This window comes from Solanum verrucosum, unplaced genomic scaffold (assembly GCF_900185275.1).
Source record: "Solanum verrucosum unplaced genomic scaffold, falcon-dt-bn FXZP01000049.1, whole genome shotgun sequence".
Classification (NCBI taxonomy): Eukaryota; Viridiplantae; Streptophyta; class Magnoliopsida; order Solanales; family Solanaceae; genus Solanum; species Solanum verrucosum.
In genome coordinates this window covers 3,253,445-3,280,417 of record NW_026020221.1, presented here as the reverse complement: position 1 = coordinate 3,280,417, position 26,973 = coordinate 3,253,445, and the positions used below count along the sequence as shown (strand labels likewise).

The window sequence follows — 26,973 nt, the reverse complement described above, 5'->3', positions numbered from 1 at the left end:
TCAGTATTCAGTTTCGGCATGTTATAAATTTGGCATTGCATTCAGTTAACTCAGTAGTCAACATCTATATCATGTTCAGATTATTTCATTGCCTTATTGCTTTGTTCAGTTATATGTTATTTCAACTTTACTATATCCTACATGCTCAGTACCTTTCAAGTACTGACGCATACGTACGCTACATCTTCTTGTGATGTTGGTTCAGGTTCTCAGCATTTAGATCACGCTTAGGTCGGTTCCCGATCATCAGTTCAGCAGCATCGGTGGTGAGTCTTCATTCTTCGAGAACTAGTGACATGTTTATCTTTATCGTTTTTAGTCTTTAGTTTCAGTTTTGCTAGACCTAGTTAGGGCATGCCCCAACATTTCTAGTTAGTTTAGAGGCTTATTATAGACATAGTTAGATTCAGCTTAATATTGAGTTAATATCTTCTTTGTATTAAACTCATCTGTTATCATTTATATCAGTTATAGTATATGGGTATTTCCCATCTTTTCATTGTTATTTGTGATTTAGCTTTCGCATTAGTTTATTATCTTTAGTATGCTCATAATCATGCTAGCAGAGTTAGCTTGGGATCACTTGTGGTCCTAGGTCCCGTGCCCGCGTCTCAGAGATAGTCTTGGAGCATGACAGATCAAATTCAATAATCTATTTAAAGCCTGCTTTATTAAGAAGAAAACTAGACATCAATATTTTTTTTCTCATGGAAGGAGTATAGAGTACATCTTTCAAAGTTAATACCCTCCAAAAGTAAAACACAATTTGACATCTCTCGTTCTAAGCACTTGAGTTGTTTGTGAATCACCAAGCATAATGGTTTTGGGCTCTTCAAAATGAGTATATTTTTTAAACCAGTCTTTGTTAGGGCAGGGCGTTCGGTCGGTTTGGTTCGATTTGTAAATTTCGGTTCGATTTTTTTGGTTTTCGATTTGGCAATATATAAAACCAAACCAAACTGAAATAAATTCGATTTGGTTCGATTATTACAATTTCGGTTCGGTTTATTTCGGTTTGACCAAATTTAATTAATGCGGTCTATGGGTTGTGGCATCTGGATTATTTTCTACTGGCCTGATTATAAACTGAACAAAATTTGACTTTCTTGGCCTTAATTTGTTTCACCAAGTCTCAACTTTCAACCATTCAAGTTGTTTCTTTGCAGTTAAACAAATGCAATGAGCTCCCAGAGGAATGAGGATACCATATTCAAGAGTCAAGACCCATAAATCAACAAGTGCTGGACAGTGGACACCCTTCTTTATAAGCACGTCACAACTCACAAGCCTTTTACTTGAAACTTACCATATCATTGACTAAAATATCTAAATAAAATAGATAATTCTTGTCCAGTAGACAACAACATTAACAAACTAGTCGAGAATAAGAATAAAAAGACTATCAAGACTCAAGAGTCAAGCCAACAACAGTACAACACTAGAAAATTCAAAAACTTGTGCCCAGCACGGCAGCACCACTAAACTGAAACGTCCAGCTGCCAGTAGACTGAAAAGTCCAGCAAGCCAGCAACCAAAACATTAAAAAACCAATAAAACATTGTTGCAACTTGCAACCTCTAAACTCCAGTGCAATAGCTCCTAAGTTCCAACAGATAGCAATCAAGAAAATAACAAACCATTGATGTGTCTGCGAGAAAATAGAACTCTTTAGACAAATGATCTACATTTCATAATAAAATATATAAAACTATCAAGCAAGTTATGTAAATAAGTTCTTTACTTACCCATACCATGCATCACTAGTTGATAGTTGAACTTACAAGTTGCAACTATATATTAATAATACTAGATTCATTCCCACTACAAGCAAAATCTAAAAAAATATGAAAGAATTTGTTAGTTGTTAAGAAACATAAGTAATAAAATTATTTTCAATATAATTAATACAAATACCAAAATCTTACGAAGTTCAAGTTGCTCAAGATACTCTAAGTTTTCCTCAATATTGATTGGAAAAGGCTCACTTCTAAGCCAATCTTGAACACAAATAAGAGATTGCACAAGTTTAGGAGTTAATGAACTCCTAAAGGGATCAAGAACACGACCTCCTGTGTTGAATGCACATTCTGATGCGACACTTGAAATGGGAATGGCTAACACATCACGAACCATCTCCGCGAGAATAGGAAATCTCGGCTCATTTACTTTCCACCACATTAATATATCAAAGCCATCACTATTTGGCTCAATATCTTCAGCAAGATATCTTTCCAATTCTGATTTACTACTTGAACTTCCACTAACTTCTTTATGCTTCTCAAATTGTTGTTTCGTTCTCATTCTTCCTCTATTTACAAAGTTGCCAGAACCACTCACACTAGATATAATTGATGAGTTGTCAGATGGAGTGGGTGAAGATGGTACATGTAAAGAGCTTTTTGAGGATTTCTCAACATAATAATCAAATAATTTGTTCATGTATTTTTTCATTTCTGAACATAGCTCATCCCCAACTTTTTTTCCAAACATATCCCCAATTGCAAATGGAACATAATCAAGCTTGTTACGAGGATCCAACACGGATGAAATAAAAATCATCTTGATCATTTTATGTGGTTCACCCCAATACTTTTTGAACTTTTCCTTCATACTTTTTGTCATTTCTTTCAAATTACCATCTTCATTTTCCATCATCTCTTTCAAAATAAGATTAAGTTCAACAATTTCAACAAAGTGTGTATTGCTAGTGACATAATTAGAACCAGAAACCTTCAAAGTAAGTACATAAAAAGTTTCAAGAAATTTCACCATTGACCTCACATTTTTCCAGTCAACACTTGTAAGAATATCTACACTAGTTCCATCTTTTGCACTAGTTCCATCTTCACCTTCAGAAGAATTAGAACCAAAGGTACGAAAATGGTTCAAGTATCCAATATCATAAAAACTATATCTTTCAAATGCAAGCTCAAAATGTTGTGCTACATCAAGCATCAAATATGTAGAGTTCCACCTAATAGGAACATCTAAACATAATGATTTCTTACAAGTTATCAATTGAGATTCACAACATTCTTTGAACTTTCGAATTCTTGCGGGAGATTGTTTAATGTATTTCACGGCTTGTCTCACTAGCTTGATAGACTTACCAATTTCCTTCAACCCATCTTGCACAATAAGATTAAGGATATGTGCCATACACCTCACATGAAGATGGTCACCATCCATAATGTTAGTTCCCCAATTACTCAATTGTTTAGACATTTCTTTCATAGTAACATCATTAGAACTAGCATTATCAACTGTAATAGTGAACACATTATCCAAACCCCATTCAAGCAAACAATTAGTAATGCAAGCCGCCATATCCCCGCCCTTATGACTAGAACTAGGACAAAAATTTATAATTCTTTTATGCAAAGTCCAATTTCTATCTATAAAGTGGGCTGTCAGACACATGTAGTTGATTTTTTGTATAGAGGTCCAACTATCTGTCGTAAGACAAACTCTTGGACGTGCTTCTTTTAAAACCTTCTTCAAAAGTTGTCTTTTTTCAAGGTATAATTCATAACAATCTCTTGTCACGGTTCTACTAGAAGGAATATGAAATTGTGGCACTGTAACTCTCATGAAGTTTTTAAAGCCCTCTTTCTCAACAAAACTAAACGGTAGCTTGTCAACAATTTTCATTTTGGCTAAAGCTCTCCTACTTTGTGCTTGGTCAAATTTCCAAGTGCTAATCACTCCTTCCTTTGCTCCCATTGAAGATGGTAGAAAATTAATTAGATTTTGACCTTTATCTACGGTGTCGCGAGGAAATTTAGGACATGTTCTCATATGAGTATTCATTGACGACGTACCGTTACTTGATGTAGAAGCTGCATAAGGTTTCGCACAATACTTGCATTTGGTTTTCTTAGCTTCACTTTCATCGGTGAACTTGTCAAAATGCTTCCAACAAGTAGCTCTAGGTTCCATGAGTTTCCTTTTCTTTGAAGTATCGACATCAACTTCAACCTCATTGGGAGATGAGGTGTTAGGTGTGCTCTCATTTGAAGCCCCACTTTCACTTACCCTACTTCCAATTTGTGTCATCTATAAAAAAAGTGAAACAAACAAGAAGAACAACAATCAAAATTCAGAAAGACACAGACACACAATACATTACAGTTCACAAATCACACAAATTATCACATAGTTGCATTACTGCATAGTTGCATTAAATGATTAAAAAAATAATAGAGGATTCACAATTTATAGTAATAAAACTCACAAATCATACATGTATGATGTACCAACACATCCTAATTCATATGTCTAAAAACATAAGAAAGCATTCACACCCTCAGCAAAAGTTTCCAACATAAACAGTAACTAACAGAATTAACTAACTGATATTAGTCATATTACATTTCATATTCATGAAATGAGGAAATAAAGAAGAAGAAGAAGAAGAAGAAGAAAAAAAAAAAAAGAGCACAGACATGCTCACTCCTCAATCTGGTAGTGAAGAATGAACAAGTTCATCATCACTAGGACTTAAAATTTATGACAGAATCAGTAAGAATCACCTCATAGGTCCAACACCCCAAAGCATAACAAAGAATGCAAACTTTTCAAGAACACTAAGGTACTACAAGGATCACAGTGTTTTACTACTCTTGCTGTTTCACTTTTAGGGTTCCAAAAGGAAACTTCTATTAGAAATTCTCCAAACATTAGGCCACATTTGAAAATGGAATATGGCTCTTTCTAGAATTAAATCTTCCTATAAACAATGGAATATAATGACAGAACTCTAGAATAAAAAAGAAAAAGAAGAGAAATAAACATAAGCAATTTGTAATTTACTCTTAAACATGAATGCTAATTGGAAAATTGCATCTTGAGCGTTAGAGAAAGTAATGGAAAATTTGCTTGGAAAGTGCAAATGCTCTTATGAAATATGAAACCAAACCAAACTGAAATAATATATAGAGATTGCCAAACAATCTGGTTGAGCACAAGAGTCATGGACAGTACACAAATTTAGTTAAGAGTTTCTAAAGTAATATATAGAGATCATCTTATGATTCTTAATCAGTGAGCACTTACCTTCGATTTTCAAGTCGCGAGCGTCGAGCAGTGCACTGAGCAGTAGGCAGTAGCGGACTGCACCTGCGACTTGCGAGCAGCTGAGCACTCAGCGAGGAGCCAGGAGCAACGAACGACAAGCTGAGACTGAGAGATGAGGGATGAGAGTTGAGAGACGACCTGCGAACCTGCGAACCTGCGACGTAAGTCGTAACTGAGACGAGAGTTGAGAGATGAGAGTTAACTATGAGAGACGAAAGTTGAGAGATGAGAGACGACTTACAACGAGTGACGAGAGTTGAGAGATGACTGATGAGAGATGAGAGTTGGCAATTGCAGCGTATTTTGAGAGATGAGAGACGATGAAGATGTTAGGGATTTTTGAATATTGATTGAAATTTGGGCTTGGCAGTGGGCATGGGCTGAATGTTGATTTGTAATTTGATGTTAAGGTTATGGACTATCAGCTCTGATTGGATTTGGGCCGACTGGGTTGGGCATGGGCTGGCTGAAAGTTAATTAAGATTTAAGGGAGTAAAGAATATATACAAATAATTTTGGTTTTTTGGTTAACCGAATTTTTTAAGCTAAAAACCGAAAACCGAACAGAAAAACTAAAATATTGAAAATCGAAATCGAAACCGACCGAAATAACCGAAAAACCGAAACCGAAATTTAAAGAAAATTGGTTCGGTCGGTTTTTTCGGTTTTAATCATATTATGCCCAACCCTAGTCTTTGTTATAACAGACATGACGGTTCGCACCAGAATCAGCCCACCATCCATCAACTCTCTCAACCATGTTTATGTCAGTAATCACCGCCACAATAGGTTCTTCAGTAACATTTGCCTGATGGTTAGGACCACGTTTCCAGAATCTGCAAAATCGAGCAATATGCCCACTCTTGCCACAAACAAAGCACGGTCCCTTATCTTGAACTTGTTGATTTTGTGCTTGGTTATTTTCACCATTATTTTTCTTGGGAGATCTACTATTATTTTTCTTAAACTTTTTATTCTTAGGCTTCAAAGAAGTATTTTTGTGAGTTTCAAGAGTAGCATTATTTGAAGTAATTAAATTTACCTTCGTTGTGATGTTGCTCTCTTCTTTTTGTAAAAGTGCATCTTGGCCCCTTGCCTCTTCACTATCGTACTTTTCCACTTTCTCATAATGAGAAATAAGTTCATCGTCATCCATGGAGGTGTCATCAACTTTATTAGGATTCTTCTCAGTTAACACATAAGAAACATTGAGAAGGCTTAAGTAGAAAAGTACTTTACCCTTCCATCTTTTGAAATTGTTACCAATGAACCAAAATGGCTTGTCAAGGTCTCTCATCTTGACATCCGCGATTTTTTCAATCGTAGTCATTTTGAGTCTCCTTAAAATTGTTAGTGAAAAATTACAAGATAATAAAATTGCAAGATTACAATTGAAAATAAAATGAAGAAACAGAAATTTCTTCAGGCTGAGGCGCGGATATCTCGCTCTCTTTAAGGAGATTTAAGCGCACTGCAGCAAATGTTTTTCACCGGTCCAGCAGTAGTCCTCTTGACTTGTCCCCTCCAGGATACAACTGCCTTCACAAAGTATAACTCAACAACTCTGGACAAGAGTTGAGTTCAAAGCTCCACAAATTACAGTGGATCATATTTGGACTTATATAAAAAGACAAGATAAATGGTGTATTATACTGTACGTTCAATTTTGTTTTATGGATGCTGGAATTGAATTTTCCTTTTCTTCAATTTTTATGGACAAATAAATTTCACTTGCTTGTTAAAATTAATCCAGCCAAAGAAAAATCAGGCTAACATGTAAGTAGGGTATTTAAATTTAAACTGAAATTGATAATTCGAATTAAAAAAATATTATTTGTTTAATTGTATATAGATTATTGTTTAACAGTTCAGCAACAATTTAAACTTTCTTTTCATCGGTTCGGTTCTTCATTGTTAAATTTTTTTAAAGGGTAAATTGACAATTCAATAGTAATTTAATAAGTTATAATTATTGTATATTATATTCTTTTAAAAATGATGTATCGCTGTATTTCTTATTGACTTTAACCTTGATGAAGAAAAAGGGACTTCACTGACCTAGGAAAAATATCGACTTCCTAAAGATACTGCCAATATTTGTTTGTTGCTTTCTTTAATTTCTATAGTTTAATAAATTGAGCATATTTAAGGTGAATAAAGAAGGAATATTTAGCGATGTACATATTGGTTAGTCACATTGTCTATAATCGATATCTCATGGATTTAGTATATTATGGTGAATAAAGAAGGAACATTTAATGATTAAATCGATATCTTATGGATTTAACATATTTATAAATCAATAATCCAATAATTTTTGAAATTGAATCAAACTAACCGATACACAATCTACATGTAAGCAATGTGTTAGTTTTAAGTTTTATTCACGACTCCTCATAAGAGTTATTATTTACCCAATCAAGTTAGTTTTTACTAGGTGATTCTAAGATTATTTTTTATTTTTTATTTATAAATGTCACTTACTTGAGAAGAATTGACAAAAGGGGGCTCTCTTTGAGTTTTCAATTGGCAAAATATAATGTCTTTCCATATTCTTTAATTATTTAGGGTTTATAAATGGAAAGTTTATTTGAAATTAATCCATTAGTTTCCATTCAATTTTTGACTAGCATTCGTACTTGATAAGGCCACAGAATTGCCTAATTATTACTTGCTTGCTTCTCAAGTTACTATTTTGTTTCCGAATCAACAATTTTGGAAACCTTAGATTCCTATTTCAACACAAATTAGTCTTTCCTTAAAGTCTATATAAAGCTTCCTGTTGCTCCAACAATTCATCACCAATAATTTTCTTCTATTCACTTAGCTCAATTTGCAATCTCAACAAAAAATTGAAGATGGAGATTCCACAAACCTTCAATGAGTTCAAAGTTTGGACAGATGATTTTATCATTCCAAAGGACATCAACTTGAAGACCATCATCAACAATAACAATCCTTCTACTAGTCCTTTCTTCTTGATTGAAATTCGTGTTCAAGAATTTGTTCAATATCTTTCAGAGAAAGGGGATTCAATCGAGGAGGAACCTCGAGGTCCATTTATGGTGCAATCTTTCTATTTGTCGAGTAATGCTTTGATCGATGATAGTCTTTGTGAAATACTAAGCTCTATAGGTGTGCCTTTGCATAGAATGTCACCCATCATCACTGAAATCTCCTCCTTTGGTCGGAGCATGATGTCTCTACCAGCCAATTCAGGGCGCCCTCTGCTTCCTATTGTTCTCCTCATTGCAGTTAACAGTTGGGATCCCACTTCCAGAGGCGCAGCAGAGAAACGTGTTTGTCTTACGCCATTTTTAGGTATAAGGTATAAGGTTGATGTATAGGATTTTATTTACTAAGAAAGCTATACATGTAATCTTCATTAGTTTTCAGTTTCAACTAATATTGGTTTGTAAACTGCAAGCCAAGTAATATTAGATTTTTCATAGTTACCTATGTTGCCGTATGTAATTAATGGAGTAGTTGTTATAATAGATATTTCAATTTTACTTGCAATTTTTATACTACTTCGTTTCTATCATGAGTTTGTGTGTCAAAAGATTCACAAGTTCCACATAATTTCATGCAATTTCTTATAATCTGCACAATCACTTTGGTTATCTTTTAAAAAGAAAATAAACTAAAGTTCTTCATGCCCTTGAAGCTTTTTAATTTGATGATTGTTTACAATCTATAACAACTCCATTAAAATTGCATCAGGCCCAAACATGCCCACTACTTCTCGAATTGTAACTTTGAATCTGCCAAATAATACTATAATCAAAACATTGTAATTTGAATAATTTTACATAGCTAACACAATGCATCTCAATTACAAAGTCAAGACACTTTCAACCTTCAAATAGAGAATACACGGTAGGAAGGTTCGAAATCCATGCTCTATTACAAGGGCTTAACCATATGTTTCGGGCTACATGCATAGTCGCCCTAGTTAGGGAGTGTTTTACCATATTTGGAACTTTTGAGCATGAATTCAAATTTAGTCGGGCTCCAATATTGTCAAATTGGGCACCGAAGGCAGGATGAGAAACCAAAAGTAAAAAATAAAAAATCAAACCGGTTGTTCTCTCTGTTTCACAATGAACTCATTGGATCTGGAAGACTGATCAAGCCACCATCCACCCCCAAATCGTGCCCACTAACAAAAGCAGAATCATCGGAAGCTAGAAACAGAGCAGCTTCCGCCAAGTGTTTCACCGTCAGTGTAATACCCTTCAAACTAGTCTGCGGACCATACCTTTTCAGAGCCTTCATTGATACCTCTGGTTCTGCGCTGATCATCAATGGAGTCATCACTGCAGAAGGTGAAATACTATTCACTCTTATTACGTACTCACCCAATTGCCGACAAGCTGATCTCACTAACCCTAACACAGCGTGTTTCGACATTATGTAATCAGTCCGCCAGGCTCCTCCCCTGCTTGCTGCAATACTGCCTGTACAAATTATGCTACCTCTAACACGCTTATCCACCATGGCTCGTGCTGCGTGCTTCACACACGCCGCCATTCCACGAGCGTTGACGTTCATCACCCGATCGAATTCGGAAAGATCCAGATCGAGCACCTTTTGACCCGAATTACCAACGACTCCTGCGTTACTGAACATTATGTCGAGTTGACCATATTTCTGGACCGTCCAATCCACCATGGCTTTCACTTGATTTTCATCACTCACGTCGCATTGCACGTAGCTGCAAATCTGTGAAGGGATGGATGCCGCCACGGCTCTGCCCTTTTCATCTTGGATGTCGGCGATGACAACGGCTCGTGCGCCGTGTTGGGCAAAAAGGCGTGCTGTTGCTTCCCCAATTCCGCTTGCACCACCAGTCACTATGGCCACTTTTCCTTTCAGCTTCTGCGTGACCTCTGCCATTTTTGGTTCGCTTTGTGCTTTATCTTGTATGCTGTTCCTTGAGAATGGAAATATCTTCCTAAACACTTGGCTCATATATTTGGAGTGGTGGCCTAATTAAGTAGCACCATAAGTTTGATGCCTCAGCGTCAAGCTGGCCAATAATTGCAGGTAAGATAAGTGGGCTGCAGTCACAATCATACTACAATTTTTTTTTTGAATAATCGAGTAAAACAAAAACATATTCGATGTAATTCCACCAACAGGTTACAATTTTTTTATGATAATTGAGTGGCATACAAATATGCTTTGCAGATATGACATCCACCAGTAGTTGAGTGTCCTCACATATTTCATCAAATTTTCTTAAAGAACTTTCTTAGGAGGAACCTAAACTCTATTATAGGTGAAGGAAAATTCAATAGTGATGAATAGATTATAAATACTACATAATGCCATGGCTAGTTAGGACTCATAATTGTAGCTTTAAAACTAACTGCAGATATCTACATAAAAAGGCACAAGTGATGCACAAAGACATTAGGAAGAAAAGCAGCAGGGCTCCAAAAGCAAGGAGCATACAGAGTATCTGCAATAGCAGATTACACATGTCAGCATCAGGCCGCATATTGTTTCTAAATATTTGGTCCCAGGAAATTATTCCATACATCAAGAATAATCTGAATGAGACTCGTCATAGAAATCACTCGGGCATGGTGACATGACCTCTTGCTCCAAATATTGCAGCACCTGTTGCATTGTAGGTCTATCATTATGATTTGCATCAGTGCATCTTGCAGCTATTTCTATAATTGCTTCTACCGTCTCTGCATCGGCATCTCTGCAACTCGCATCTAGGATGTCTTCCAGTCTATTCTCCTTCAGCAAGGTATTCATCTGTTCATTTTTCAAATTGTGACACTATCATATGTGGAAATTGTACAGCTAAATACTGAAAAGGGAAGTTCCATATCACGATCGCCCATAATTTCCGAACTAGTGTCTCCAATGAAGTTTAAAAAATTAACGAGTCTTCATGAAGTTCTAAAATTTGGTGAGTTTCAAGGGAAGCATGCATACCCAGCCAACCACATTTAAGCCTCGGTTTACGAAGGATGGATCTGTTGGCCTTTTTCCAGTCACAAGCTCTAAAAGGAGAACCCCAAAGCTGTACACATCAGATTTCTCTGTGGCTCTTCCACTTTGCAAGTACTCTGGTTATATTACAATTTACAAACAAGAAATCGTTGGTCAGACATTTCATTAGAAGATGAGGTGAGTTTGGAATTTCAATTTATAGAGGTTAAGCAAATCAAACCTACATATAGATGATTATAAAAAGAAGAATAGGTTAAGGTTTATCCAAGCAAAAAAATAAGAAAATAAACCATTCTTGCAATTAAAAGGCAACATATATGTGAATCTATCTTTATGCCTTGCTGATTTAAGTGAATATGCATACCTGGTGCTAAATAACCAAAAGTACCCGCAACCACAGTCGTGACATGAGCTTCCTCATCCACCAAAAGCTTGGCAAGGCCAAAGTCTGAAACACGAGGCTCTAGATTCTCATCAAGGAGTATGTTGCTTGATTTGATATCTCGATGAACTATTTTAGGACAACAGTCATGATGTAGGTAGGCCAATCCTCTTGCAGAACCAAGAGCTACTTTCAGACGTGCATTCCAGTTTAACAACCGATCATCCACACGTTCTGCAAAAATACAATAAAGATGCATGCAATGAATAGCCAAGAAAAACAGATTGTTTAAATGAAAGCAATAGTGCTTTTCCCCCTCTCCAGTTTAAAAACAGATGACTGAAAATAATGGTTGTATTCGGGATAAACCAAATAAAAAATGTAATGGCAAAAATATACACACTTTCCATATTTGATGTCTTGTATAAGCTTAAGAGGAGATGTGGAGAGGAGGAAGGATCTGGGGACAAATTTTGAAAAGCTGGAAACATACCATGTAGGAAATTGTCCAAGCTTCCCATGACCAAATAATCATAGATGAGAAGCCTTGCAGTAGGAAGCCTGCAGTAACCTCGTAGATTGACCAGATTAATGTGTTTGATGCTACCCAAGATTTCTAACTCTCTCTCAAAGACTTGATCAGAGCCTTCACGACTCCGGTCTATTCTTTTAACAGCAAATGTTCCACAATCATTCATAACCATCCGATATACAGTACCAAACCCTCCTGCCCCAACAACATCTTCCTCATCAAGGGATTCAATCTTCTCTATTAGCTCGCATGAAGGATAAGGAAGATCTCCATGGAAAGTAATAAGCTTGGCACCTGAAGCCTTGACAAATTAAGACAAAAATTGGGAGAAGGAAAAGAAACGGTATTGTACTATTCACCCACTTACTTGGCTCTTTGTGGACTTGTTTCTTGACTTCTGTGTATTTTTTTGCTGTCCTTTCCTTCTTAGATAACAACCAAACCCAGAGGAAAATAAAGAACACAATGAGTACAAAACCCAATGTTGATATTGCACCAATAACTGCTGCTCTAATATAGTGAGAGGATCGCTTCGTAGGGACTGCAGAAATCACATTAATTTAGCAACAAATCAAGCTTTCTACATAGAAGTAAAGGAGAAAAAAAATAGATTCAGTTGGTGGAGGAAAGGGAAGTTCCAAAAGCCAGTAAGTTGGTGGAGGAAAGGGAAGTTCCAAAAGCCAGTAAACTTCTAAAAGGAAATAGATATGAAGCAGTAGCAAATAACAACCTGCAGCTTCATCGCTTTCAGCATGAGGCAATACTACAGGGAATCCCATAGATGTTCTGCAAGGCTTGCGGACTTGTTGACCACAGAGATCTAAATTGCCAATAAACCTAAGCATAAGCATTATCCTCGTCAGAATAGTCTGCTATAAGATAGCCATTAATAGAAAAATTTAACACTGAAAATATTATCTCCCAAGACTATGAAGAAGAAAGGTAAACGGCAGGTCAGTTCACGAGACTCCAGTTAAACAAGTTGTTTCTAGCTAGTGTTGGTGATGCAACACCCTTACCAATGGATGACTAAGAATTTACTCCAGAAAGAAACCTACGTGAATTGACCCGTCACATACATTCTTACCCTTGTGACATTTGAAAATACTTTATAAGCTTTACTATTTGAGACTTTGAGAGCATCAAGCTTCAAATTCCCTTTAGAGATGATGGGGAAGAATAATTTTTGCAAGGTACACAAGTAAAACTGTTCATGATACAGGACTAGATTCCTAGTTTCAACTATGTAGCAGCCAATCACCCACTAGGCAATTTAACACCAAAAAGTCTATCTCAACATATGCAACACATACTGCATGATTGGAGTACCATAAATTTAAGTCAGGTATACTTACAAATTAATCACCATCTTTAAAATTGAAGCACCATCAATTTGCTAGTGTAGTTCCCATCTCAATTATCACATGGTATTTAACTTCTAGGATCATGATTAAAGGACTATCAATTGATAGATTCGGTTTGTTCAGTTGTAAAAAATCTCAACTGCACTTGTGATGTTAATACATCGATCTTTTGATGGGTATTCTGCTTAGTTTGTATTTGCTGGGTGTCATTGTAACACTGCCACAAATCTAGCCTATGCAGCAAACAGCAGTTAATCACCAGAAAACTGGTGTGCAAAGACCTGATTTATCTTGTATTGTATTTCCTATAAGTGTGATTGTAGTGCTAAATGGAATGTGAATATTTTGCTGCACTTCTGTCAATATAATGTGAAGCATTATTCACAATAAATTGTATTTTCTGAGTTTTGAACCATCTAAATTTATTTACAGTATATAGAAAATGATGAACACAGAGGGCAAAATCAAATGTGGGATTATATTCCAATGGAAGGAGAACTTACGAATCGTTACCAAAAGTGCTCAGTATTCCAACATCTGGGATCTCACCCGAGAAGAAATTGGCTGACAAGTTCCTGAATTGATTTTCATGTTTAACACATCAGTGTGTAATGCATTAAGTTATCAAATTAAAAATTTACAATGAACAGAAATTGGACTTACAGAAGACGAAGATGTCTGAGACGACCAAGAGAAGAAGGTATAGCACCCCTAAGTGAATTGCTTGATAAATCTCTAAAAAGGATTAAAAGGTACCAATCATTAAAACAACAACCTCATTAACCATATAATAAGATGGTGAATTAAAAAATATATATATCTCACAATATGGTCAGTATTGAAAGATTTCCAATATCTGATGGTATGCCTCCTTGAAGAAAATTCGCCCTGAGGTATCTGTACGCATAAATAATGCCTAGCTTGTGACAAATTCATCAAGAAACATGTGGAATCTCCAAGAAAACATGTTATCACTCAGTTATATATGAAACTCCTACTTACATAGCTCTGAGTTCAGGGCAATTGCCAATCTCATTAGGAATCACACCGTGCAGACTGTTTTGGTGAAGTGCCCTGGTTTTAGGAAAGAACACATAGTTTATCAAGCCAAGTAGCAAGACAGAAACTTTAGCCCTAATACAATTTTGTTGCATTGCCTCAATGACTATGGGACTTACAATCTCTGCAATCTGGTGAGTTTACCAACGCTAGGAGATATAATTCCTCCAAGTTCCATATAAGGTAAGTTGCTGAAAATTCAAAAACAAAATGCAGAAAATGAATCCAAGCAAACAGAACTAAACAAAGTGAATAAAGCACTGATAGTGAAAACAAAAAAAGTGAATTGAACATACATAGATTGAACTCTTTGGTCATTAGGATAGCAAGAAATGCCAGTCCACCTACAAGGCGACTCATCCGAATCATTCCAGTTGCTCAAAACATTTTTAGTGTCATTCAAAAGGGTTCTCATTTCCAACAAAGCAGAACCTAAAAAAGTAGAATCTTTTTAGCTCAAGAATAACATACAATGCTGAAAACCTTAGACAAAGAAGTAAACTTTACCATCTGGGGTTAGTGAAAAACAGCTTCTACTGAAAATGGTCATTGTAAATAGTCCCAAAACCATCGACTCCCAGACACCCATTTCGATTTCTCGATGAAAAATGCAGATTTGAGCTTACTTTTTCTGTTTGGACTAGAAGTATCAAGTGCAATGTGGAGTAGTAGCAAGTTCAATAATCAATACAGATCTTGAAAAAAAAAAGAGTAAAGCTAAAATGGTGGGGTTTTGATAGAAACAATTGGTATGATTACAGTTCTTACAGATGGAAAATCCATAATAATGAAATTTCAAGCACGAAGTGAGAAAAAGAGGAAGAGGGGGGCGGGTGTGTATTTTGAAAAAGAGAAGACTTTACTTTGAAAGTAGTCTAGAAAGTTGTGTATAATAGAAAGAAAGAAAAAAAGAAAAAGAGAGAAGAACCGTTGTCCAGACACCAGTGGAGAATTCAAAAAAGAAAAAAAAAAGAGTACTTGTAATAGTTGGACTTACGCTCTTATTTGTTGAAATTTAAGGTACTCGCTAGCTATTTGAAGAAAAAAATGTGGTCGTGTATGGGACGATAAAGAATATGCGATGGGGAGATGTTGTTGTTGGGAAAAGGACATATATTTGCACTGCCCAAAGTCTGAGCAAAATTTGAACATCTGATGACCTATTGTAGTCACCTTTGTGAGCTAAATGTACACCAACCCATTTAAAGTGGGACATAGGACACTCATGTTTAGAATATCATACAAAAAAAAAAAAGTTGGAAATATGAAGATTTGAAAAGAGAATATACTGTGTAAATAAATGAATGTAACAAATAAACATTTAAATTATTATAAAGTTAAACAAGTAAATTTGATATAAATTTTACATGATTACACACTCTTATGAGTATCCATATAATTAAATTTGGATATATTCCAAAGTTCAAAAAAATATCAAATCCAAATTAAGGTCCAGCTTCATTTGGGTTAGCCAATGCTAGTGAACTTAAGACGATGAGCCCATTTCACTAGCCTAAAGATCAAAATGGCTAATGCCACGTATCAAGAAATGTAGCATGTCTAAACAAATTAAAAATTAATCTCAACGTTACAAGTGTGCAAATGACATGATTCTGCTGACCAATCAAATGAAAGTTTTCATTTATACGCCCATTAAAAAAAAAAATTAATTAGGAGATGTGTTAGACTATTTTATTTATATTACTAATATATTTACATGTAATCTTTTTTCATTGTATATTTATTTTATTAGTATATTATAATTCATATATTTATAATCTTTAAGAATATTTTTTACCTGCATGAAATCGGTATATAAATGCCGTAAAAGATACGCTCAATTTAACTAAAACAACATATATAGTCCGTGATTAAAATATGTGTCCACAAACCATTTTCCCCCATTGGATAAACCTACGGTAAGCCTTTTCTTTTAGTTAGAATAAAAATAAAAATTAGAAAAGGCTATATAATATGACCCACTAAAAAAAAAAAAATTAGTTAAAACAAAAATTTGACAAATTGTTTCTTAAGAGATAGGATATAATATGACCCACTAAAATAACGATGGCAAGTGAAAGAAAACCTGTCAGCATGCATGAGAACTTTTTGACAACTAAGCTGGCCACTTGTCAAAACATATGAATCTTTTATTTTCTTCTCAAGCAAAATAGTTGCAATCACTAAAAATAATCACAAGCAACTTCGAATTATTAAAAAAATATATCTATAAGGAAGACAAGTTCAAATAGAAAGAAACTCTTAGATCAAGTAGTAAGATCACTAAGAAAAAAAAAAGGTGGCTTCACTAATCAGTCTTCAGACATTTAAACCGTATGAACTCCAATCTTGTCTATGTCAACTTTTTATAATTATCCTTTTTGTTGTCTTTAATTTTAAAACTTGCTGGTATTATCTATTTTTACAAATTTATGTATTTTTTAATTAATTAGAGATAGGTTTATTTAATTTTGGAAAAACATTTCAGGTTATGGTGCAGTGTTGAGATAACTCAACTCTACTATTAATAAGAGATTTTGGTTTCAAGCTCTAGCTCTGAAAAAACCCGAATAGAATTCCATTCGAACCCTATAATGCGATTTAAATTTAGTCAGAGCTCCAACTAAGTTATTTTACTTTAATATCATGATAGTAATATTTAATTTTTCCAGTACTAGTATTTTGTTAATAAATAATTATATTAATATTATTGTGTTTATTTTATCTTTCTTTCTGAAGAGAAAAAAAAGAATAACCAGGCATATCCCACAAATTTGGGAATGCAATATATGTATGCCATTAAATCCAATTCAATCCTCCCCTTTTCTCTCTCTCTTCTCATTGAATGCATGCTGAAAAGATCGTCGGTTACCTTTTCTCCTAATTTATTTCTACAAAACACATTTTGATCACCACATGAAGTTGAAAGAAGCAACATCTTGATTGTTTGCAATTTGATAATAACATATAGAGAGGAGGAGAAATGGCTGATGAGATTATCAATGCAAGTCATTCATCCTCCTCCGAAGAAGAAGAGCAAAATATTGCTCCAAAATGTTCCGCAAGAAAAAAAGGAGGATGGACAGCCATTGCCTTCATTCTTGGTAACCACGAAAAACAACACATACTATTTTTAACCAAAATAAATGTATGTGTAATGATGAATGTGTTGTTGATATGTTAATTGTTGTTTGTGAAGGGAATGAATCGTTTGAGAAATTGGCGTCAGTTAGTTTGATATCGAACATGACTACATATTTGCGAACCAAATATAATATGGGGGGTGTATTTTTGGTGAATGTGGTGAGTATATGGTCTGGCTGCTCCAATATTACCCCTATAGCTGGTGCCTTCTTGGCTGATGCTCACCTTGGCAGGTTCCTCACTCTACTTTTTGGTTCCCTTGCTTCTTTCCTGGTACTTTTATTCTTCCTCATCTCTAATTTCCCTTTTTTTATTCGTGCAATTTACCGATTATTCGAGTGCAATATGGCTCAAGTCTCTATTTAAATGAGAGTCTATATAGTAGCAAGTATGTTGTCCTAAACAGGGGTCAAAAGAATACATGTTTTTCTATAGATGAAAGGGATTACAATCATTACGAATGAAAATCTAGTAACCAAAAGATTTAATCGGAAATATCAACAAATTCTTGAGGAGTCCAATTTCATCTTTATCGAATATAGTCATGATTCAATAAGTCAGGTCCACACACTTTTTCTCTTGTTGATTTCAAATCCTTTCGAATGGATTTGATTGGTATAAATTATAATAGAAAATAGGAATATTTGGTGATTTTTGAGAGGGTTTTCTTGGTTGATTACAGGATAAAAAAGATTTATAGTAAATAGCATGCTTGAAAGCCCCGAATTCTGTCTTTTTTGGCAGGGGATGGGGATGGTGACATTAACAGCTGGAATCGACGAACTCAGGCCACCTCATTGTCAGGGAAATGCGCGTTGTGAAGATCCACAAAAATGGCAGCTTGCTTACCTTTTTGCAGGTCTTGGATTTATGGCTATAGGTTCAGGAGGTATTCGAGCCTGCAACATCGCATTTGGGGCTGATCAATTCGATACTAATACAGAAAAAGGAAGGTCTCAGCTCAAAAGTTTCTTCAATTGGTGGTACTTCTCATTCACTATAGCCCTTATAATTGCCCTCACAGTTGTTATCTATATCCAGACCAATATCAGCTGGTTTATTGGCTTCCTGATTCCAACTTGCTGTTTAGCCTTTTCCATTGTGATTTTCTTGATTGGTCGCAACTCTTATATCCGCTTGAAGCCTCAAGGATGTGTATTTATCGATATGGCAAAGGTTATAAATGCAGCTTGCAGAAAAAGACACATTCATGATCTACCAACAGCAAGTTCCCTTTATGATCCTTCCACCAGAGAATCAGAAAACGAGCTATCGGTGCTTAAGCACACGGACAGATTCAAGTTCCTTGATAAGGCCGCGGTGATTGTTGATCCTAACAATGAATTGAATACTGAAGGAGTTGCTAAAGATAGCTGGAGACTCTGTAATGTTGAACAGGTGGAAAGGCTGAAATGTGTCGTTGGAATTTTACCCGTTTGGGTAGCTGGAATTACTTGTTTCATCACCATGGAACAGATGAATACGTTCGGGGTACTTCAAGTAATTCAATCCAACACTAAAGTTGGGAATTTCATGATTCCTCCTGGGTGGATGGGACTAGCATCCATGATTGCCCTGGCTATATGGATCTTCATCTACGAATGTGTATACGTTCCCAATGCATCGAAAATCTCTAAGAAAGAAGCTAGATTGTCCCTCCAAATAAGAATCAAAATAGGTATCATCATGGCTATTCTTTGCTTATCAGTAGCTGCATTAGTTGAAACAAGACGCCGCGACTTAGCCCTGAAACAAGGCACATTCCTATCTCCACTTGGCATTGCATACTTTTTGCCTCAATTCATCTTATCAGGTTTGACAGAAGCATTTGCTGCAGTCTCCGTCATGGAATTCTTGAATAACCAAGTACCAGAGACAATGAGAAGTGTAGCTGGAGCAATTTTCTTCTTGAGCCTAAGCATTGCTAGTTACCTCAACACACTCATTGTCAATTTGGTTGAGATTTTAAGCAGGCTAAACAGCGGAAAGCGGTGGTTGGGAGGTCATGACCTTAATGAAAACAAGCTAGAACGTTTTTACCTTCTTATTGCTGGATTGGGAGTACTAAACTTCATATACTTCCATTTCTTCGCGAGCCGTTACATTCAAAGTTATGAAGAATCAAAGAGGAGAAAGACTGTGTTGGAGGATCGCGTTGATGCTGGATATGTCGATTTGCCAGAAAAGAAACCATAGAGCTTAATGATCCAAATGGTGTAATTTAATATCAGACATGAGTATTTTTTATGTCATAAACTATAAGTTTGATATGAATGTAACATTAATGTCCATCATTTATAATATGGAGGGCAGATAATATATATAAGGAATTAATTTTATTTGGTATAAAGCATCCAATTTTTTGGGGTCTCATCTTGTTTCAGTGCAAAGGGAAGACAATTTTTAAATTTTGATTTGATAAAAGATGTTTCGTTTAACATATTTTCTTCTTGTAAATATTATGCAAACTAACAAAAGCAAGTTGGAGAAAAATTATTGATCTATTCTTTTTGGGGATAGCAAGCATTGAATTAGGTTCTATTATTTTATTTTTTTACTGTAAAGTTTATTTTTCTTGATACTTTATTTAGATAGCATACTTTATTCACTTTATTGTTTATTGGAATTTAAATATGTCCATTGGAAAATATATATTCGATTATTTCATCCAGTTAAGCAGAATAAAAAATCTATCTCATCCCGGTGGTTCTTGGGGCTGAAAAAGTAGCGTGCATGTGGAGTGACAGAGCGCAAGTTCGATCCTCACCAACAACATTTGTCCTCTCAGTTTCAAAAAAAATCAATAATGGCTTCAAAAATAGTGACACCACATTTTAGACTTTTCATTGCTATGCATACGAGGCACGCTATGGAACCACGACAAGCATTTATCATAATGATTATCACTCTCTTTATTTTATTTTTAATTTATTTAACTTTTTAAAATCTGTTTAATTAAGAATGTCTTTTTTTTCATCAATTTTTAACTTTTAACTTTTCATATATCAAAAAGAATATTTTGATACATTCAACATGTTTTAGTTTAAGACAACAAAATATAAGAGTTTCTTTATTTTTTTAAACTCTATGTCAAGTCAAACAATCAATTTGGAAGGGAGGGAGTAAAATATTGGTTATGAAGATAAAAATAACTTATAAATTAAATATTTAGAGGCTATAAACATAAAAGATGTGAGTTATAAAAATTAAGAAGTGTGCATTACGCAACTATAATTTTAAACGTAAGATAAATAAAACAGATGAGAGAAAAACTAAAAAAAAAACAAAAAAAATAGATAAATCTTCCTAATCTTTTTTATTTTACCAAAAGAAAGTGTCCCGTCACTTCTCTTATGTCCATAATTATTATTGATTCAGAAAATATATTTCATTCCACATTAAAATTTGGAAAATGTCCTTTTTAGAAAAAGGAAAAAGAAAAGAAATTGCAAGTAAACGAATGAGAAATAGGGCCCGTTTGGCCATAGATTTCCCAAATAATATTTGGGAGGAAATTTGGCAAATAGTGTTTGCCCATACAATTTGCTATTATTTGGCAAATATTTTTGGCAAATATCCCAAATTTCCAAATACTAGTTTTTTCTAGTATTTGGGCCAAATCTCATTATTTGGGATCTTTTGAAAATTGAAATTTTACACCAAACTTTTATCTTTTACAAAAACACCCTCCATAATAATGTTTACGTTGTATTACATAATTTTTTACGTGAACACCAAAGTAGTGATGAAATATTCAGTGAATATGACAAGTGATTATATGGTTATTGATGAAAATGATGAACAATCGGGTCATGGTAGCAAAGTCATGTGTTTTGTCGCTACTTCACGATGTACGGAATGATGCTTGTTGCACTCACTCCAAACTACCACATTGCTGTAGTGTTATGGACACTACTTGTTATTTGTTGCAACGAAAATTCAATTGACTTGTAATACAAATTTATGGTTAGTTTTGATAGTTTTTAAACTTATGGGTATAAATCATTTTTTTTTTTTAAAGTGAAATATATTTCCCAAATACTATGACCAAACACATGGTGAAATTTCACCCAAATTTTTACCCAAATAATATTTGCCAAGAATATTTGAAAATCTATGGCCAAACGCTAACTAACAGGGAATTACAGAATAGAGAATCAAAATCTTACCTACCAACAATCTAAAATTATGTAATTCACCAACTAAATTACTAACCTTTCTCATATTTTCAATATTTTCAAATGCTGCCTTAGTTTCTATTTATTTATCTCGTTCTTACTAAAAATAGTTGGTCTTCAATACTTTCTTTGATTATTTTTATTTGTCATTTAGTTCTAAAATAAATTTGTATTTTTATTGATACTTTTTACATATCAAGAAAAGATAATTAATTTTTTCAAGGTTTATCCTCAACATTAAATATTTATTCTCCAAATCATTTTTCAAGACATAACACTAAAAGTTATTTAATAGGGATAATTTGGTAAACTATCAATATCAATAATTATTTTCTTAATGAGCGTGTCAAGTCAAATAGTGACAAGTAAAAAAGAACAGAGAAAATATTTGTCATTTTACAAAATCAATGCATAAATGACACTATCTTCCTATTTTACCCTTGAGAGTATTAATCTTGAAAATATGATTTGACTAACATAGGTAAATCAAAATGATTAACTCATGTTCATTGGTTAATTTAATTAATCAGAATAAATTAATTTATATTTATTTATTGAAAGTTTGATTTTAAAAGAATGTTAAATAAAGATACAATAGTAAACTCAAGTAATTTCTTAACGAACATGAAATGATTTGAAGAGAAAATTTTGATTAGGATCTGTTTGGAAAGCCACCTGGTAATTGGAATTGGTGTAATTACTATTACCAGTCTAGTAATTACACTAACCTGTTTGTTTGCCTCAGTGTAATTACACATATCCTGTTTGGATGCCACAATGTAATTACACATGTTCTGTTTGGACTTTTGATACACAATTGCAATCATAAAATTATATTAATTTTTAAAAATAAAAATTAATTATTTAAAATTTATACTAGACAAATAAGAAACTTTAAAAACGATATTAAATTAAATATTTAAGATATATATTAATTAATAAACATATGTTCTTAACTAAGATTATGAAAAAATAATTGATTTATATTTATTCAAATTAATATATTTCAATTGAATTGATCATAAAAACTAAAAGTATGAAGTTTCTACGAACATCGTGAAATGCATGTTTGATAAAAAGATTAATATATAAATAAAATGTCATAAATTATTAAAATGTTTGACAAAAAGATAATTTAATTAAAAATGACTTGCAATGTACATTCAATATTAAGAAAACAAATGAAACTGAAAATATGACATAAGTTATAAATTCAAAACAAAAAATTTAACATAATACTCTTACCGCAAATTTCAACATAACATACATAAATATGAATTTTTTTTTTTAAAAAAAAGGTAAGTCTATAACCTTACTTAAAAATAAATTTTATTTTAATTTAAAAATCAGAACACTAATAAAATTATGCTAATGAGAAAATAAGCATGACATAAAGAAATAGATAATACGAAAAAATTGCATAGAATCACATGAAGTAAGATTGAGAATGAGAAGAAAATGAAATGATAAATAATAAAAAATAAACTTTTAGAAATTTTTAGAATAATAATAAAAAAAAGAACTTAAAAAAAAAAAAAAATTAAAACAAAAAAAAAAAAATAGAAATAAAAAGAAGAAATTAAAATGTAATTACCAGCAATTCACAACCTCTCCCTGTGAATTGGAGAGTGTAATTATCCCTATCAATTACACCAATTACCTGTCAATCAAGTAATTACATGTCCAACCAAATAGGACAAACAATGTAATTACATCAATTACACCAAATTCAATTACTAGGATGACTTTCCAAACATGCCCTATACTTTCTTGGTCTTTTGGGAAATTGGGCCTTGATTTGATATTTTTTCATTGAGAATTTCCAAACTATTTTACGGCGTGCCTTTGACTTAACTTTCAAAGAGTGTGATTATAATTGGGAAAATTGTATAAAATAACAAATTAGTAATTCAAATTAAATGTTATAATCATAATTTGATTTAATTGTAATTCATAGTAAATAATTGATATTTGCCTCTGTCCCTAGGTTTCTCGCTCGCCATTCTCTCCCTCGCCTCTCTCGCTTTTATACAAACACAAATGTATAAAATATGTTTGTGTTTGTATAAAGCGAGAGAAAATTGTATATACAAATACAAATACATATATTTTCATCTTATACACTTATAATTATACAAATACATATCTTCTCCTGCCCAGTTCTCTTTTACCTTTCTCTCTTTCTCGCTTTATACAAACACAGATTATACAAATTACAATGTATAATTTGTGTTGTATAAAGCAAGAGAGAGAGATTTGATATACAAATGTTTTATTTCAATTCAATTGTATACAAATTCAAATTTTATGCAGATATACAAACATACATAAAATTGAATTGAGAGACTGCCAGTGATTTATACAAACGAGAGGCTTCCAACGATTTATATAAATGGTCTGCCAGTGAAATTATACAAATCTAAAACTTTTGCCAACGAGTTATACAATCTGATGATCCATAGCAAACATAAAATTTGCTATGAAGCTCAATTATACAAACTATAGCTATAACATATAAATATGATTTTTATGTTTGCTATATGTGAAAGTTGCTCTTTATAATTTCATATAATTGACTCAACAAATTGGCTAATCACCCAAATGAAAAACTTCAATCACATGGTGTTACATCTCAATAAAATCTTGAAAGGCAGAACTGATCGGGATTTTCGAAATTTGTCAAGTTTTATTTAATATAATACATTTTAAATTCTATGTTGATTTAATTAATTTTTTTAAACTTGGTAATTTGATAATCTCGACATTTTTAGACGCCAATAATATGAATTTGCTCTCATTTAGGCACGACAGAGAAAAGAAAAATAAAAAAAACTACTAACTCTCAAGTGGGTATTTTCAACTAGTATTTGCGACATAAATCAATATAATGAACTGTTTGTTTTAAATTTTTCTATATTTTTTCTTAATATACATTATATATTTTTTTATCCTGGATATGTTTTTTTTATTCTTTTAGATGCAACAATTATTTGTTTCCATTATATATTTCTTTCTTTTTTTCTGAAAATTTTATAACACCTAATTGAAACTTTATTTATTTTAGCCAAAAGAAGAGAAAATTTAGCCAAAAATAATGAAGTTCAAATTAAGCAAATGTGTATTTTTTCCATAAAAGGATAAAAAAATGTGTATCATTTCATGCAAAGACTATTTATGTCAATAATTCATTGTTCTTTTTTAGGTCAAGTACGTCAAATAATTTATTGAAATTTTATTTATTTCTTGAGTAGATACGCAATGACATTAGTTCTAATAGTGTATTTTTTCTTTTTTCAAACCTTGATTAGAATATCACCGTATATACTAGTATACATGCCCGCGCGTTGCGCGGATAATTTAAAATGTAATAATTTTATAATTAAAAATAACTAATAAAATGTATTATACACTTAGTAATAGAATTTAATTTAATAATACAATAATATTAATCATTAACTTATTTATTTGAGCATATTAAATTAATATTATTAGTTCACACCTTATTTTATTGTGTTAAAATATTATATCTTTTAGTTTTATAATTTATTATGGTGATTTTTTTCTAAGGATACTATTAATTTTATGATATTTTATCTTGATCAAATATGAGATGCTTCAAATATTTTTACGTGTTTGTACTTTGTTCTTTTTATGTTGTTTGAATAAAAAAAATGATGTTGATAATTTATTAATTCTAACATTTCATATAAAATATTTGATATCATGAAATTAAATGGCATGTTAATACATTTTCTATATATGTTTTAGTTAAAATCAAAATATTTTCAAAATATTTTTTAGTATTAAATTTGTGTAAAAATATAATAATATAAAATTGATTTAAAGGTAAAAATAATCTTAATTAATACAACCGCCATATTAGATTTACTCAAAGTTTGTATTGGATATTTTAAAATTTTTAATTTGAATTGTATTAGAAAACATATGAATATGAATGAGAGGTTGTTGATTTGAATTTATCCGCTTGAGTATATTATGAGTAATAATAGTTATCTTGTATTCAAATTTTTTTTTAAAATAAATTGAAAATTATAAATTGTGCCATATATTTTAGAATCACAATTTTCAACTTAATTTAATGTTGTTATTATATAATATTGTGAATTCTTAAATTTGCTAAATGACTTATATTTGTTATATTGTTCAAGATAGAATTTAACGCTTGCTAGATATAGATAAATATTATTTATCTTAAATCCAAAAGTTTAAAGTTAATGAAATTTTAAAGTGACCACTTATATTTAATTAGGACTTATCGGTAACTTATTTATATAATTGGCTACTTAAAATTTAGAATTCAAAATGAATTGGTTAATTGTTATTGAATCCTAATTTTTAGCAACATGGAAAAGAAGTTTTAAAACTCCCTATTTAATTGGATAATTTTTTTTTTCTAAATAAAGATTAATTCGGTATTGAAATTGTAATTTTTGTAAGCGTAAGATTTTGCAATGTTTTTATAGTGTTTGCAATTTTTATTTTTAGTGTTTGCATTTTTACGTAACTTTTTTTTTTGTGTTTGCAATTTTTAACTTTTTATTTTTTGACAATTTTAAAAGTTAATAATGAGATATAGATATATAGACTACCGCTTTACATATATTTTTATTAGTTTTTCTAATGGCAAGGATTTTATATATAAATGAATTATTCTTCTTATCATGTTTAAAATATATTAAACATTTTATATATAAATGCAGCAATCTATTTATTTAAAATAATAGTGAATTCTTCTTATTATTTTTAAAATATTAAATTTAGAAATTGCGGAAAGATAGTTAAAAATATTTCACATTAAAAATATATGATAACTTCCCATAAAAAAGGAATCACATACAGTTATTCCCTATTTTCTGGAATCGATTTAAAATCATTTTAAAAATAATTTTATTTATTTTTTAAAATCAGTTTTTTTAGCATTATCTTATATATTTATCATGATAATAAATTTTCAACCTTTTACAAAATAATATTTTTTTAGCTAATTTATAAAATGGATTAAAAAAAAAAGTATTTATATCTATTTTTAAAAGTGTTGACAGTTGTCATTGTTTGTGTAAGTTGATGACATGTTTCAATTTTTATTTCAAATTTTAATTTATAATATTTAATTAGTTATATAATATTTATTTATTTATATAATATTTAATTATTATTTAAAATTCTAAAAAATTTGGCGCTGACATGTGACATTTTTTCTTCTCATATTATATAAACATAGATATATAGATAGATTATTAT

At 32.3% G+C, this 26,973-nt stretch overlaps 4 protein-coding genes across 4 annotated transcripts; 1 reads left to right on the top strand and 3 right to left on the bottom strand.

The window, feature by feature from the left end:
* Positions 1–1,447: 1,447 nt before the first annotated feature.
* Positions 1,448–6,406, bottom strand: LOC125831097 (zinc finger BED domain-containing protein RICESLEEPER 2-like). Its single transcript, XM_049510285.1, has 5 exons — positions 6,119–6,406; positions 5,786–5,884; positions 5,119–5,181; positions 1,915–4,056; positions 1,448–1,507 (listed from the first exon to the last, which is right to left on the bottom strand). The coding sequence occupies exons 1-5, from the start codon at positions 6,404–6,406 to the stop codon at positions 1,448–1,450; spliced, it is 2,652 nt and encodes an 883-aa protein (XP_049366242.1).
* Positions 6,407–8,873: 2,467 nt separating this feature from the next.
* LOC125831671 ((+)-cis,trans-nepetalactol synthase NEPS1-like) lies at positions 8,874–10,040 on the bottom strand. Its single transcript, XM_049510849.1, has one exon. The coding sequence runs from the start codon at positions 9,973–9,975 to the stop codon at positions 9,175–9,177; it is 801 nt and encodes a 266-aa protein (XP_049366806.1). The 5' UTR covers positions 9,976–10,040; the 3' UTR covers positions 8,874–9,174.
* Positions 10,041–10,363: 323 nt separating this feature from the next.
* LOC125831578 (LRR receptor-like serine/threonine-protein kinase FEI 2) lies at positions 10,364–15,280 on the bottom strand. The gene is made up of 13 exons (XM_049510741.1): positions 14,897–15,280; positions 14,686–14,821; positions 14,509–14,580; positions 14,333–14,404; positions 14,156–14,227; positions 13,994–14,065; positions 13,834–13,905; positions 12,697–12,803; positions 12,334–12,507; positions 11,928–12,260; positions 11,417–11,668; positions 11,035–11,168; positions 10,364–10,851 (listed from the first exon to the last, which is right to left on the bottom strand). Exons 1-13 carry the CDS (start codon positions 14,976–14,978, stop codon positions 10,624–10,626), a joined length of 1,806 nt encoding a protein of 601 aa, XP_049366698.1. The 5' UTR covers positions 14,979–15,280; the 3' UTR covers positions 10,364–10,623.
* Positions 15,281–17,248: 1,968 nt separating this feature from the next.
* LOC125831674 (protein NRT1/ PTR FAMILY 2.8) lies at positions 17,249–19,729 on the top strand. Its single transcript, XM_049510853.1, has 3 exons — positions 17,249–17,493; positions 17,589–17,806; positions 18,278–19,729. Exons 1-3 carry the CDS (start codon positions 17,373–17,375, stop codon positions 19,727–19,729), a joined length of 1,791 nt encoding a protein of 596 aa, XP_049366810.1. The 5' UTR covers positions 17,249–17,372.
* Positions 19,730–26,973: the final 7,244 nt, after the last annotated feature.